We start from the raw sequence: 16,481 nt of genomic DNA, 5'->3' as shown, positions 1-16,481 counted from the left end.
CGTCTGAGACAAATTATGGGGATTGTAAAAGATATATCTTTTTGTAGAGCAAAACCGGCCGTCTTTGATCGCTTAGTGTGATATGTTTATCAACAGCCGATGCAAAGAAACGTATTCTCCAACAAAGTTCTGGCAGTGTCAGAAAAAGTCTTGGCTACAATGTGTATCATACATTCTGGCATAATATGCCACAACAAAGATCACACTGGGATAATATGGTACAGTCTGACAAGCAACAATCGAAAGGATCATAAAATCGTGCAACGTGCACCAGACTTTAATTTAGTTGATATGATAAATAGTTTTTCAAATTTTAAAATATATTATTACATGGTTTATAAAATATTTTTCCCCCTCCGTTTTGTTCACTCCTTCCATTGTTGTACAACATTTTTCACCCCAAAATTGAAAAGTTCACCTTACACATACAGTGGACTAATGGCAAAATATTGCTGTCATTTTACAGACCTGTACAGACCTTGTTTCTGCTAAAGGTATTATTCCATTCCAACCTATGACAGCAAGTACTTCCTCTTTCACCTTTCATCACCATCTGAAATGCAGGTGATGTTCTATCGCAGCTGAAGACTTGCCTTGTGCTCCTCCTTAGACATTTAGTCTTTTTTGTAATACCACACATCTTCCCCCTGTTTAGTCAAATATATCTGACTTTAATATTGTAAGATATTTAATATATCTAACTGTCTAATACATATAGCACACAAAACTGGAAAACTCTTTCTCGATCAACTTGTCGTAACTTTGATTGACTGGTTCAGTGGAACTTCCACAAGTATTTTCAGCTTTGTTTACTCCGTTATGTCTGTGAAATTCTCTATAATGAGGTTATGTGTGCTGTACTTAGACTGTCACATTTTCTGCTATTCTCCTGTGTGTTTTCTTTGCAATCGCTTGCGGAGACCATCATATAAATGATTTTTTTCCCTCATGTCGGTCTTTTATTATGGTGTGATCGACATATTTTTTAACGTTTCGTTTTAAAATACTTCTCATTCCAAATGAGGAGATATGCTGTCATCTTCTCAGTTGTTGCAGTACATTAGCTTTGTATGGTTGTAACCTGTAATGTCAAGTCAATTTTATTTGTATAGCGCCTTTCACAACACACATCGTTTCAAAGCAGCTTTACAAAAAATCAGGCATTAACAGAAGATAAAACTTGAATGACTATAATGTCGATGAGTCATCATTGTGTAATTAGATAAAATATGATTTTGAATTGTGTTTAAATATAAATAATTAAATAATAATTGTATTGATAACCCCAGTGAGCAAGCCGAAGGCGACTGTGGCAAGGAACACACAACTCCTTAAGATGTTGATTAATGGAATAAAATAACCTTGGGAGAAACCAGACTCACTGTGGGGGCCAGTTCCCCTCTGGCTAACATCATGAATATAATGCCAATATTACTTATGTATAGTGCAAGTCATGGTTTAAAATTGTAAACAGTGTTTAAACTTAAATTTTGTATGAACTGTAAGATTAATGACCAATGTCTTTGAAGTCCATCCTATATTAACTGCAGAAGTTCACATAGATGCAATTGTCATTGCTAATTGACTGATGAAGGGTTTTGTTGGCAATTGATAGTCTATACATTCCATTTCAAGAGTGTAGTCCATCAAAGGTGATGTAGGCAGATATCAGTGAGGTGCATCGCATTTCAACCTGGCCGGTAATTTCGGTGAGGCCCGGTGTAGCCCGTCCAAGGTTCAGACAATGGCATATGAAGTATCCCATGTCTTATGGTTGGAGTTGGCATCAGTTCATCCTCTGAAATCCATCATAACTGACTGAAGTGATGTATGGCTAGCACCGGCTGCATGTAGTCATCATCACTCAGAGACACATAGCAGTGGAGTCCAACACAAAGAAGGAATGGTTCTGTTGACCTCAGGATAGGAGTCCCGAGGTTGAGACAGGGAAACAAATAAAATAATATTAGCGTAGATGCCAAGTTCAGGAATTAGACTACATTGAGCATGCTGTGTTTCGCGTTATTGATTCAAAGGAACCAGCTCATAAGAGTAATTTGTTCGGGAATCGGACTACACTGAGCATGCTGTGTTTTGCGTTATAGATCAAAAGTACCAGCTCATAAAAGTCATTTGTTCGGGAATTAGTCTACACTGGAAGTGCTGTTTTTCAGCATCATGTCATCATGACAAAGAAGTTGTAATATTTTATATAACTTTACACAGATAATGTTAGTTAGCGATTTTATCACACTAAAATCATGTTAAAACATTTAATGTTTATGTTGAGTTGCTATTCTTTTGACATGTATATTTTAATGTTTATGGACTTGCATAATTTACTAATGTTGAAATTGCTTTTCTTTAACCATGATTTTAAATTCATTTTAATTAAACAAGAGACTAGTGTAAATTTTGTTATTTTTTGGTAATCAACATTATGCCACAAATGCTGTCGATTAAGCTTAAAGGAATATTTCACCCAAAAATGAAAATGTACTCACCCTCATGCCATTCCAGATGTTTATGACTTTCTTTCTTCTGCTGGACACAAACAAAGATTTTTAGAAGAATATTTCAGCTCTTCGATGCAAGAGAATTGTGGCCAGAATTTTGAATCTACAAAAAGCACATAATGTTAGCATAAAAGTAATTAATGTGACTCCAGTGGTTAAATCCATATCTTCAGAAGTGATATGATGTGGGTGAGAAACAGATAAATTTTTAAGTCCTTAAATATGTTCTGCAGAAGAAAAAAGTAACAACTGGGATGGCATGAGGGTGAGTAAATTATAAGAGAATTTTCATTTTTTGGTGAACTATGCTTGTAAGCTTAATTACTACATTTTAACCCTTTAACTTGTATTGAATCTGGAAAAAATGTAACTGAAGAAAATACTATGTAAACATGAAATATAAAACAAATGTAATTTATTAAATTAAAATTCCCTTATTAGATTGGCAATATATTTAGGTGGAACTTAAAGAAATGGTTCAACCAAAAATCATTCATTCACCCTCATGTTGTTCCAAACCTGTTTAATATTTTTTCTAACTGTGTAACACAAAACTGGATTGACTTCAACTCTACCACACTTAAAACAGCAGAACATCATGCCAAATAGGTGTTTATAAACATCAGTACAGATGGTTTCCATTCCACATAGAAAACCTGTCTATATTTTCATGTGTTTGTGCATTTGCTGCTTTTGTGTCTAACTGAAGAATTATTACATTGTGTCTTAACCCCCTTTATATCACACCCTCTCTCCCCTTCTCATGGCTGTGACACTAACAGGACTCTGCACTGGGACTCTGACCCTTCTACTCTTCTGCTTCACTCTGAGCTGGGGTACTACACTCTTTCTCATGTCTCAATTACTTCTGCTCTTTAAAGTAGGGATGGGAATCGTAAGGAATGTAACAGTTCCAATTCCTTAATGATTCCATTAAAGTTTTTTCTTTTTGAGGGAGAAATATTTGGAAATAAATTAAATTTTTATTCCATTTACTGGCCTTAGTAGTCTGTTGCCAAATCATGAGATCATTTCAGATTTCAACAGAGTAGATGTTACAAATGAGAGAGAAATTTAATACAATTCTTGCAAAAGGTGGGCCTACATACTTTTTAAATGACTGTTCAAAAGGTTTTTTAGAGGCATAAATGGAATCCAATAATTGGTCCTACTGTAAATATATAATATTCAGTACTGTACAAAACTCTTGGGTACAAAAGATTTTTCACAAAAGCATTTGTCTTAAGATGGTTATTTATATCTTCAGCTTTAGTGTCAATAGGAATTATAAATGTTAGACTCCCAAACATTAATTTTGCAAATAGAAAAGATTAGAACAGAAGAACAATGAGCCTGCAACAGATGTCAAGACCCCCACAAAACCCCCCCACTGAACATCGTGTCGTGTCAAATCACATGAAGTAGAAGAAATGTGGCGAATTCTCCAAGAAGCTTGGAATATCCTATTTGCCAACAACCAAGAAAAACTATGTCCAGGTGTACCTTGGATAATTGGTGCAAAGGTGGTCACTTCAAACATTAATTTAGCTTTTTTATGTTTACTGGACTTTGTATGATGTTAATCGATAAATGAAAACTATTTATGTTGTCATTTTTTGAAGAAAACCTCACTATGCAACATTTTTCACAAGTACCTAAAACTTTTGTAGATATGTAATTTGTTCAGGAATCAGACTACACTCATTTATTTAGGGTCATTTATTCGGAAATTGGACTAAACTGAACATGCTGTGTCTCCCACTATAGATTCAAAAGAACCACCTCATAAGATTAATTTGTTCGGGAATTGGATTATACTGAACATGCTGTGTCTCATGTTATAGATTCAAAAGAACCAGCTCATAAGAGTCATTTGTTCGCGAATTGAAGTACACTTGATGTCCTGTGTTTACTATAGATTCAAAGGAACCATTTAATAATAGTAATTTGTTCGAGAATATAACTACACTGGACATGCTGTATTTCATGTTTTGGATTCAAAAGATCCAGTTTATAAGAGTACTTTGTTCAGGAATCTGACTACACTGGATGCACATGTGTTTTATGCTGTAGTTTCAAAAGAACCATCTCATCAGTGATTCATTCAGGAATCAAACTACACTGTGTGTTTTGCATAAGATTTGGTACTGCTGCTTAGTAACACACCAGTAACGCTGTCTTGAATATATGTTCATCCACATCAGCAGAAGAATATATGTTCAAGAACCATCAACGGAACTGAAAGTATTAAAATCATTCAGTACCAGTGTCCCCTCAAAAATGAAACTGCTTCTGACTAAGAACTGGGAATCGGTTCTGGGTTCCCAAATCTACTTTTATGTGTCTGAGGGTGTTTTCACACCTGGCTTATTTGGAACATTTGTTTTGGAATCTGGTGCGTTTTTTCCCTTAATTTGGTTCTTTTAGGCATATATGAACACAGCAATCACTCTCTGACCAGCGCCAAAATGATCAATCCAAGACCACCTGGATGAGGTAGTCTTTGTCCGATTCCAATCAAACTCGCTTGTGGTTAGAATGCAATCCGATCCACGGAATATCAAAATAACCAAAATCTCTATTATAACCATGTACACCTGATGGACCTTTGGAGAAGAAATCTGTAGTTCTGTGTAAATCTCCCCAACCCACAACAATAACAAGTTACAGGACATTTTATTGCACCCTTGGTTTCTATTTCTGGTTTCTGTCACTGGATAGGGCTCATTGTTAAGCCTTGTTTACACCTGGTATGAACATCCATTATGGACAGTGGGAACAGATTCTGTGACTTGTTTAATCAGATGGTTGTTTTTAATCAGAAAAAAAATTTTAATCAGATGGTTGTTTTGTTTTAAAGCTGTATGATGCTAAGACTGAAATAATGACATTCAATGGAAGTAGGCGGTAGTTTGATGTTGTTTAGGACATAACAGGACAGATTAGTCTATACACAGCAAATGCGATGTGGTCACATGTGGTTTTGACTACCTACAGATGTGATTGGATCACAATAATTTTCCAAGATATGTTGGACCTGCATTACATCTGTATTCATCCAAAAGGAATATTAATACAAGGCATAAAGAGAATCTGAGAAAGACTCTGCATGTGTGTGAACTTTTGAATGATGTCAGTCCCTTCTTATTTAGTGTGTGTGTGTGTGTGTGTGTGTGTGTGTGTGTGTGTGTGTGTGTGTGTGTGTGCTCATTCAGGCGTGGTCCACTGAAGTTGGCCATGGCAAAGGTGACCCACGTGGACTTTCCACCCAAAGAGGTGGTGTCTTACACCAAGGAAACACAGACGCCCACCATGACGGAACAGAAAGAGGGTGAGTTCAGCTGTGATCTCACCAACACGCAAACAAACACACTCCAAGGACTATAAATTGTTCTAAAATAATGTAGATGTATCATATTTGTTACATAACCGCTACATAGAAATAATGAAATAGATGTGTGATATATTATGTGTTATAATATATTAATGTTATAATATATACAGTGTATCATACATTCTTATTTGGATCCACTCTTTTTAACCAAAATCCTTCCTGGGTTTGAATCACTGTCAGTCTGTTTTGTGTCATTTTAAAGTTGCTCCAAACAAGTTTAATCGTAGAAAGTATTGATACACAGCATCAGTCCTCAATACCACAGACTGTGATTAGAGGCCAGCATGATTGACACATGTCAGTCATAGTAGTAGGATGGTGTTGAGTGTCATTGCATTTGCACCCACAGTTAGCGTACAAGCCTCTGATCTGAGAACTGTTTAAGGGGTGCGTGCGTGCGTGTGGAGACCAGAATTTGTGTGTGACCCTATTTGAAAATTTTCTGACTGTAGTAAGCATGGAGATGAAAGCTGAGGGAAAATTGCTGAGACTCGAGAAACATAAGACATCACGGCAAGATTAAACACACACGTTTACAGAGAAGGAGGGAGTGTAGAAGAAATGAGCGGTAGGTTAGTAGAGATATGAGAACATGTACCAAAAGCAGGTCAGGCTTTGTGTAATTGCTGTTGTGCCCTTTTATGTGAGTGGCGTCTGTGTGTAAAAGCTTTCTGACCGGCACACTCTCAGACTCACCCTCATGTTAAATACACAAGATCACTGACCTGTCCGTGTGTGGATGATGTGTATCAGATGGCTTTTTTAAGTCATGCATGAAAAATAAGTGACTATATCTTGTATTTGAAAATTGAATTTATTAGCAACGGTCTGATATTTGAAGCAGATAATATCGGGGTCTAATTGTAACAATTAAATTGTCTGTGCCAAGTTACAAAAGTACTAAACAGTTATCCATCTCTTCTACTGTACATTATTTTGTTTTGATGCATGATTTCACATGTACAATTATAACATGAATTAAAGTATTTATGTTATATTATGATTTATTGGCAAGAGAATGTTAAATATACTATTGCCAGTGCAATATTAGACACTGTACATACATATATAAAACGAATTTAATGCTATAGTTTATAATCTCAAAACTATTATTTTCTCTGGCTGCTGTTCAGTCTCTATCACACACGCTGGGTCTCTCTCTCATGCAGTTTCAGATTACAGTGAGGGAGTGTTTTTGGGTGGTGCGAAGAGATACATATAGCAGCTTGCCTGTGTCTCTCCCACACTTGGCTCACCACTTGCGAGTGAATTCTCCATTCTCCCTACAGCAAATCCACTCCTGTGTTTATTATGTGTTGCACATAATGATTAAAATCAGTTTCTGTGCAAGGATGCGCAGTCGAGTCAACCTCCTGGAAATGTACATATTCCAATTTTAGCGACACGAAGCGGGGAAAAACATTAGTGAAGTTGCAGGAAGTGGAGAAAAAAACAAAACGGATGCTGAATTAATTGCTAATTTATTTGTCTTTTTTTGTTCACGTTAAACGGTCTAAACTATTAATCTCAGAAATTAACACGTTCAATTTCCCAGCCCTAGTTATAATGCAGTTTTATGAGACTGATTTGTCAGTGATTCATTCCTTTCTGCCAGTTTTCCTCAATGAACTAGTTAAAATGGTTCACAGATCAGTCTAAATTATTCCTTTGCATTTGCAAATTGTTCAAAATAAATATTTTAAATCTGTATCCATAATCACAAACACATGTAAAGGTCTTAAAGTCATGGAAATCCATTGGTCAAAAAGATTGGGAACCATGGATTCATTTTGGGGAATAGGTCTGTTCAAATGAATTGACTCAAAAGACTGATTCAGAAATTCAAACAGTCAATGTTCATGGAAGTCAAGTGGTATTTTTTCCTCAAAATGTTTTTAGTAAGGTTGGTATATATTGCTGTTTATTACTGTTTAATAAACAGTTATTATTATTGGAGCATGTAAAAAAAAAATATTAAAAAGTAGGGATGGAATAATAAGGAATTTAATGATTCTGATTCCTATTAACGATTCCGGTTCTTCAAATGGTTCCAGTAACGATTCCAGTAGTTTTTTTTAGTACTTTTGAGGAAGAATTATTTGAAAATGAAAACTGTAATTCTTATTGGATTTACTCTCCTCTGCGGTCTGTAGCTAAATGATGAGATCCTTTAAGATGTCTACAGAGCTGATGTAACAAATTGGATATAAATTTAATACAGTTCTTGTAAAATACTTTTCAGAGACATATATCCAATCCAGTAACTGATCCTAGGCTATATCTGGACTGTATCTGAAACAAGAAATGTGATGGCATATTTCATTCATTCGTTTTATATATATATATATATATATATATATATATATATATATATATATATATATATATATATATATATATATATATATATAAATTCCTTGTATTGCAAAACTTGCTTAACTTTAATTAAACATTGTCATATAACCAACCAGTCAGTAACTGCACTGCTTGATTAAAGTCTTTCAGGTCTAAAGTCACATGACTGAACAGTAACAGTTCCAGTGACAGTTTGGACTGTGTTCTGTTGTCTAATGTTGTACTTCAAGCTTTTAAGACTTCAACAGTTCTCATTTAATTTAGAGTTGGCCATTCATAACTTTTACATCAGTGTGCGATTAATACTATTATGGACTAGACCGGTAGCGCTGCATGTTTCGCACTGTAGATTAAAAAGAACCGACTCCTATGAGTCATTCTTTTGGGACTCAGACTGTACCTGAAGCGCTGTGTTTGGCATTGTAGATTCAACAGAGCTGGCTCATAAGAGTCATTCCTTTTGTGTGTTTTATGCTGTAGACCCAGTAGAGGGCTGGAAACACCGTCAGAGTATTTAAGTACAGTGTTCCATTCACATCGGCAGAGAATTCACACATAGACCTTTTCCACGACATGGTTTGGGGGCAGGTTTCTGGGACGAATTCTCTAACATGTTTGCATATTTCCACTGCTGTAAAGGCCGTTCTGGGGTGGAAAATCTGGTTCCGCTTCAGCCCCAAAAGCTTAATGGTCTCTACGGGCCAGTCAGGTATTGGGGAGTCAGAATCTGGCAGGCAGTCAGATTTCAGCACAACACCGGTGTACGATAGGCTCCAGATTGCCCCGGCCGTGAACCAGCTGAGCACAAACTTGGCTTGAGAATCATCACCATTTCAGTGGAAAAGGGCTAGCAGGGGAACTGATAATGGATCCGAAAGTCATGCAAATTATACGATTCTGGTACTTTTTAAAAAGTAATCAAATAAGTTGTTCCACCTCATGAAATTCTTGCAGTGCAAAGCTTACATATTGCAACTCTACTGTCATTGTCACCCATTTCAAAGTAATTCCACAAAAGAGAAATTTTCTTTCACACACACGCACAAGATGAGTTGTAGACTAATTTTCTGTGTTTTTCAGCCTCCTTTTGACAGGAAAAAAAATGTACCCTGATTATCAGCTGTTTTTATATAATCAGCCAATATCCGATAGTGAAAATAATTGATGATAAATCACTAATAAATGCCAACATATACTGTATATCAGATATCGAAAAGGCTGAAAATTATAATATAGAAGTAATTTATGTATATCGCCCAGTCTAACCCACAATGTAATAAAAAGTGTTAAACAACTTTTATATGCAGTGTGGCTGACCGCTCTCCCTGAACATGTTTACACACCTTCCATCTCTCCCTCCATTCCTGCCAGTGTGTAATCATTTCATCAACTTTCATACTCTCCTGTCTGCAGTACATAACAAATCACTCTTGGTGACATTGGAAGGCTTACCCATCTCTCTCTCTCTCTCTCTCTCTCTCTCTCTCTCTCTCTCTCTCTCTCTCTCTCTCTCTCTCTCTCTCTCTGATGAAGTGATTGGTGGTAGAGATGCTTGTGAGCATGTTGAAGGCTCAGCTCTGTGTAGGTCAAGAGGTGTGTGTGTGTGGCAACTGTACCCAGCGAGATCGGCACACACACATCAACTAATTTTTGAACAACTCAACATCATGTGATCTGAGAATCAACCCTCAGTCAATACCGTTGTCAGGAGCATCTGAAGCAAATTCTTCGGAATGTCCTCAGTGTCTCATGCTTTTCTTTTCAGATCGTTATAGATCGCAACAGTTGATTTCTGGAAGTAATTGAATTTCTTCACAGAGAAATGGATTTTTAAACATATCTTACAAACCTCTTGAGACAGACCTAGCACAAGCTCCAAGGTTTTTAAGTGATCGTATTTATTCGCACAAGTTCGTGTGATTTCATGTTGATTAATAGCCAAATTCCTGGTGAAGGACTGCACTACCCATAATCCTGAAAAGAGATCCACCAATCAGAGCAGACTACACTGATGAACCAAAACATTACGACCGCTCACAAGTGAAGCAAATAACATTGATCATCTCCTAACAAGGCCAGATATCAAGGTCTGGGTAGATAAAGTAAAGACCTGAGCGACTTTGGCAAGGGTCAAATTGCTATGGCCAGACGACTGTATCAGAGCATCTCTGAATTGGCAAAGCTTGTGGGGTGCTCCCGTTCAGCAGTGGTGAGTGTCTACTGACAGTGATCCAAGGAAGGACAAACCACAATCTGGCGACAGGGTATTGTGTGCCCAAGGATCATCAATGCAAAAGGACAACAAAGGCTATCCTGTCTGGTTCGAACCGATAGAAGGTCTACTGTGGCACAGTTCAAGAGAAATGGTTCACAATACACAGTACATCCCACGTAGCCGCAGAATGGTCAGAGTGCCCATGATGACCCCTGTCCACCATCGAAAGTGCCTTCAATGGGCACGCTAGCATCGGAACTGGACATTGGAGCAGTGGAAGAAGGTGGCCTGGTCCAATGAGTCCTGTATTCTTTTGCATCACGTGGATAGCCTTGTACATCTGCGCAGTTTCCCTGGGGAAGTGATGGCACCAGGATGCACTGTTGGAAGATGACAAGCCGGTGGAGGGAGTGTGATGCTCTGGGCAATGTTCTGCAGGGAAACCCTGAGTCCGGCCATTCATGTGGATTTTAATTTGTCACGTGCTACCTACCTTAACATTGCTGCAGACCAGGTACACCCCTTCATGGAATTGATATTCCTCTTTCAGCAGGATAATCCGACCTGCAGCACTGCACACATTGTTTGAGAATGGTTTGAGGAACATGATGAAGAGCCTCCAAATTCGATTGATCATCTGTGGTATGTGCTGGACCAACAAGTCCAATAACACAAAATACCCATATACACAAAATCGATTAAGATAAAGCTAACAACAGGATTCTTAAACATACTTAAAAACATCCCAGAATAACATTAGTAAATTAATCAAACAACCATCTTAATTTGGTTGTTTTAATTTTAAAAATAATGTGGTTTAAAATAATTACTGGCATTGGAACAAAGATTTTTTATATACACTTCTTTTGGCTATAGGAATTTTAAGTCTATGCCCTGATGTGAGCATCTCAGAAGTGGAGAAAAGGGGATGAGTGTAATCATTAAATATCTCAAATGCCGTTTTTTCTGTGAAATGAAAAAATGTATCCTGGAGTGCAGATTGCTTATATGCTGGTTAATGACTTGTGAGTGTTTATTCCTTTGTTTATCTGTAAGATTTCCATACCATGAAAGTAAGATTTCTTTAACCGTTGATCTATAAATCATGAAATCATTATTATAATGATCATATAAGCCAATATGTTTTTTTGTTTGTTTATTTTAAAATATATATTGCACCACTCAAAAAAATTACAATGTACAATTAAAATGTACATTTTGAGAAATGTATTAATTGATTGAAATCTTGATTATCATTAACAACTAAATTATGTTGGTATCCCCTGAGTTCTTCAGACAACATAAAGAAGACAATAGAACAAACAATAAGACAAAAAAAATGCATAATACAATTACATGTATGTTTATGTAAATGTAAAAAATATTTTGCCATATAGAAAGATGATGATCTGTTCTGTTGTTGTCACTGTCAAAGATTGTCATGACACACTGGCCACCTAGTGGATGCGCACACACACACCAGAGATACAGTGCTCTCAAAACAAGACATTTACATCCAATTCAAGCTCCAAAAGCACTTCAATGAGACATTATCTATAACACTCTTTTCAGAGTTATTTTTAGGTAAGTAACGCAAATCACAAAAAAATAAGCATTTGGGAGAAGATGTCTCAACTACTATCTCGTTATTGCTGGATTATCCTTTTTTCCTGTTATTACTTTTAGCGACAAACATCTGTCTCTGTTGAGTTTGTCCGTCACACGACAGACATCATAGCGTTGATTCACTCTATGAAAGTATCACAAGCAGGTATGGAAAAGAGACTCCATGCATGCTTGTTTATAGTGATTGAGCGCATGCTCAAACTTTTATCAATGGGCGTGCAGACTGACCCCGCACTCATGTTATATTAAGTGGCTTATAATAAGATTGAATTTACTTCATTATTTTTATCCATTTGTCGTTCCTTTTCCTCTATAACGGTTCATCAAAACTGAGAATTACCGTAAATGCTTTAGAAAATTTAAACAAATCCATACACATTCACAAATTTTATGTAATGACAATATCACGCAGGCCACAAAAAGATGATTTGCAGGCCGCCTGTTGAGGACCATGGCAATAAGTTTTGGTGCGAAACTAACCGAAATCTAACATACTATTAAGTGGAACTCTTGACCGACGGTTGATCTCCTGTGTGCGTTATCATATTCCTTCAGAACAAGACATAAGTCACAAACAACAATTTATTAGACTTCTGAATTATACATTTGAAGCTTGAAGATGTGGTCACCATAAACTGCCATTGTATGACATCACAGAGCACCAAATTTGAATTTCTCCCTTTTTGTTAAGAAAAAGAAAGTCCTATGGGGTGATAACAACACAGGGGTGAGTAAACAATGACTGAGTTTTTTTGGGGGTGAACAAATCCTTTAAGTTTTTTTCTGAATATTATAGACCTTGTTTCCACCTGGTATTGATATGTGTTTCGGGACATCCGATCACATGTGGTCAGCGCTAAATACAGGTCTAAACGACATCTAAAATGTTTTGTGATCAAATCACAAAACCACATACAAATGTGGACAAAAACGCATGTGACCAGATCGCATTTAAGGTGTAAACGCTTATCCGTCCAGAATGCATCCCGGTAGCAGTGTAGCACCACCCCACCTCTGTCAATCAATCACTGCGCTTAAACAAGTGTTTAAACTTTGCCGGTTACGAGCGGCTTTAAAAGGAAAAAAACAGAACATTTTAAAAAGCAGATACATAAACAAATAACGAGAACTTCCCATATCTTGTCTGATATCATCATGCTGAAAAAACAAATGAGCATGGACATCTGAAGCTTCTCTAATACAGGTTGAAGGGGCGGGTTTACCCCTGTCTCTTTGGCCTATTGATGAGTTGAATACATTCACTAGCAATTGATATAATCAACAGGTAATCAACGTGATTTAAACCATGTGCATTTATTCAGGTTATGTAATAATCGTAACATAAATAAGTTGAAGCTCGAAATCAAAACACACATGGTCACAGGAGATATAATTAAGAGACCAGGTGTAAACATCGATGTGTCTCGCCTGACCACATGTGATCGGATCACCCGAGATGCATCTTACCAGGTGTAATGGGGTCATAGAGATTTAAGATTGGGTTCTTTTGACGTGGTCCAGAAACCAACCAACCATCCACCCTGGTATTTTAGTACATGCGAACACCAGTCACAGAAAATCTAGTGTTGATTTCTGCAGACAAGCTCAGCAAACCAGCTGTAGATGGGTGGGTGGAAATCGCTCTCATTATTGTCTGATCTACAACTCGGTCTACAGCAGCACCATGGATTTGTGAAAGTATGAAATTGAACTAAAGGTGATTGTTTTAATCACCCTTGAGAATCAGAGGAGGTTAATATCCTGTGCTAATCACAAGCAGCCTCTTGTATGGAGAGCATTTCTCTTAAAGTGAGGAACCCTCAGCCCGGCTCATCAGACACCAGCATCTCTAAATGAAAACTATTGTCCATCATTTCCCAAACACATTTATTTCATCATTCATCAGCTAACAGGAAGTAGGACATTAATTATAGGGATAATAAAGCCCATTCTGTACTAGTTTCATTTTTATTTTGTTTCACATATTTGTTCCATACTTAAATGTTTGTGCAAGTCTACACTAAAAGATAATAAGAGATTCATGTGGTACAGTTTCTCAAAAATGTATTGCAATGCTTCCCTGGCCAGAGTTTTTTTTTGGGGGTCACTCAAACTTTCGAATCCAGCGTTCAAATCTTCCTATAATGCTGAAAAATATTGATCAATATAAATGCCAAATGTTGCTAAATGGCTTATATGATACCTAAAAATGCTGTCGAACACTGATATTTTTTGATCAACATTTGATTTTGAAGGATTTAATCAAATGTTTGAATGTGCTTGTAAAGCCCAAAAATCTTGTTGAATGTTCATCTTCATTGATTTTGAATGTTGCTTTTCAAACGTTCGTATGCTGCACAAAAATGCTTATTAGTGCTGATCTTTTTTCATCAATGTTTATTTCGAATGCTGTTGTTCAAATGGTTGAACATGCCTATGTTCTTATGATGCCCAAAAATGCTGTTAATCATTGACCTTTGTTTCTCAGCATTTATCTCAAATGTTTAATGATGCTGATTGAACATTCTAACATACTATTGATGGCATCAGAAAAACATTTGAAAAGCAACATTCAAAATCAACAAAGATCAACAATCTACAGCATTATTGGGGCATCAATAGCATGTTCAATAAGCAACATTAAACATTTAAATTAATGCTGAGAAACAAAGATCAATGCTGCTGATTTGAACATTCTGACATGCCTTTTGATGCCCTAAAATGCTGTCAAACACTGATCTTTGTTGATCAGCGTTGATTTTGAAGAGTGTTCATATTATGTTAAAAAATTCCATTGAACGTTGATCTTTGTTTTTCAGAATTTATGTGATTTGTTCAATGGTTCTTATTGAACATTCAAACAAACATGCCCCAAAATGCTATTAAATATCGATCTTTGTTCAACATTGATTGCAAATGTTGTTTTTCAAAACGTGCCTGTTGGCTTTTTTCCACTGCAGGAACTTTTCCTAGTTCCTGGAGCTATTTCAGGTTCATGTTGTTTTTCCACCACATATTCTAGTTCCATGTCGAACTAAAACCTGAACTAAACCAGGAACATTTATAGCACCTGCTCCAGAGAGTAGTTCTTTCCTTATAAAGTGGAACTATTTGGTTGGAGTCAGAACAGCAAATGTTTCTCATTGGTCATGAAAAAAATGTCATCAGACAGCAGATACTGGCCTTTTTAAAATGTTGGTTTGCAAGCTTTGCTAAAACATTTGGTGTTGTTATTGTAGGTTTTGTTGGGTGCTCCCAAATGCAGGCTAGCACCTTGCATGACAGCTCTGCTGTCATTGGTGTGTGAATGTGTGTGTGAATGGGTGAATTCACAGTGTAAAGCTGTCAAATTAAAATAATTGAAATTTAAGATAAAAATGCATATTCAAATACTAAAACTGTGCATTAGAATTTGTAATATTTGCCAAGAACTGATGATGACTTCAAACTGATCACATTCTTGCACTTAAAAAGACTAGATGAAGTGCAGCAAATACAGTTTAGCAGAAAGCAGGTGTCTCACAGACAAATTTTTAAAGGTTTAAGTTCTTTTTAACTTGACACAGCATCTATAAACAGCGCTCCTGGCGTTTTGTTTGAACAGCCACTGAGCTAAGATTTTGAGCCGATTCACCACCGAGTTCGAGAAGGATATAGCTGCAGGTCGAGCTCCAAAACGTCAACAAAGATATCGGGAACACCTAAACTATCCCTAAGGCCCGGTTTTTCAAAAGGTTTAATCCGGATAAAATTGATCCAGATTTAGTAATCCTTTTTTTTGCGATCCGTGATCACGTAATCCAGCTTGCTTTTGAGACAGTTTTTCGAAGCAACATCGGATTGGATCAATCTGATCCGGATAGGAACTTTTCAGGATCACCAAATCTGGATAACCAGTGCTCAAACAGGATAGGAAATCACAATGTAGAACTATAGATATGTAAAGAGCAACAAGTAGAATAGCCAGTGTGGGGTCAATATAAGTTTATTTTTATTTGAAATGAAAACACACACATTTAAAAAAAACTAAAAACAAGAAAAACCCCACCCCATTCTCTTCCAGCAGTCCGCTCATCTGAGACCTACAACACAAACACTGTACATTGAGGATATTTATAACAAGTTTCAAATATAGATGTATTGAATTAAAAAAAAGACTTAATGTCAAATACTCCACAATAATTTCAGACTTCCTCATCTGATGTGGAGAGACCAGCTTGTCTGAGCGTAGCCTTTAGGAGGCGGATCTCAAGTCTTTCCTTGGTTTGCTGCAGTTTGGTCAGAGTCAGTTGTTCCTCTGCCAGACGAAGCTGTGCTTCTGCCCTTTCAGTCTCTTTTTGCAGAAGTGCCTTGTAATCATCATCTTTGTTTGATG

General features: G+C 36.8%; 1 protein-coding gene across 2 annotated transcripts in view; it reads left to right on the top strand.

Annotated features, from left to right (window-relative positions):
- Positions 1 to 16,481, top strand: part of LOC127654755 (dynein, cytoplasmic 1, intermediate chain 2a-like) — a 65,657-nt gene that overhangs the window by 20,893 nt on the left and 28,283 nt on the right. For both annotated transcript variants that reach the window (XM_052142093.1, XM_052142094.1), the window contains exon 5: positions 5,732 to 5,847. In XM_052142093.1, coding sequence (XP_051998053.1) covers positions 5,732 to 5,847 — 116 coding nt within the window. The remainder of the gene's footprint in view (positions 1 to 5,731; positions 5,848 to 16,481) is intronic.

Source organism: Xyrauchen texanus, chromosome 14, assembly GCF_025860055.1.
Source record: "Xyrauchen texanus isolate HMW12.3.18 chromosome 14, RBS_HiC_50CHRs, whole genome shotgun sequence".
In the NCBI taxonomy this organism is placed as follows: Eukaryota; Metazoa; Chordata; class Actinopteri; order Cypriniformes; family Catostomidae; genus Xyrauchen; species Xyrauchen texanus.
The sequence above is the reverse complement of the archived record's forward strand: the minus strand, read 5'-3'. Positions and strand labels throughout refer to the sequence as shown.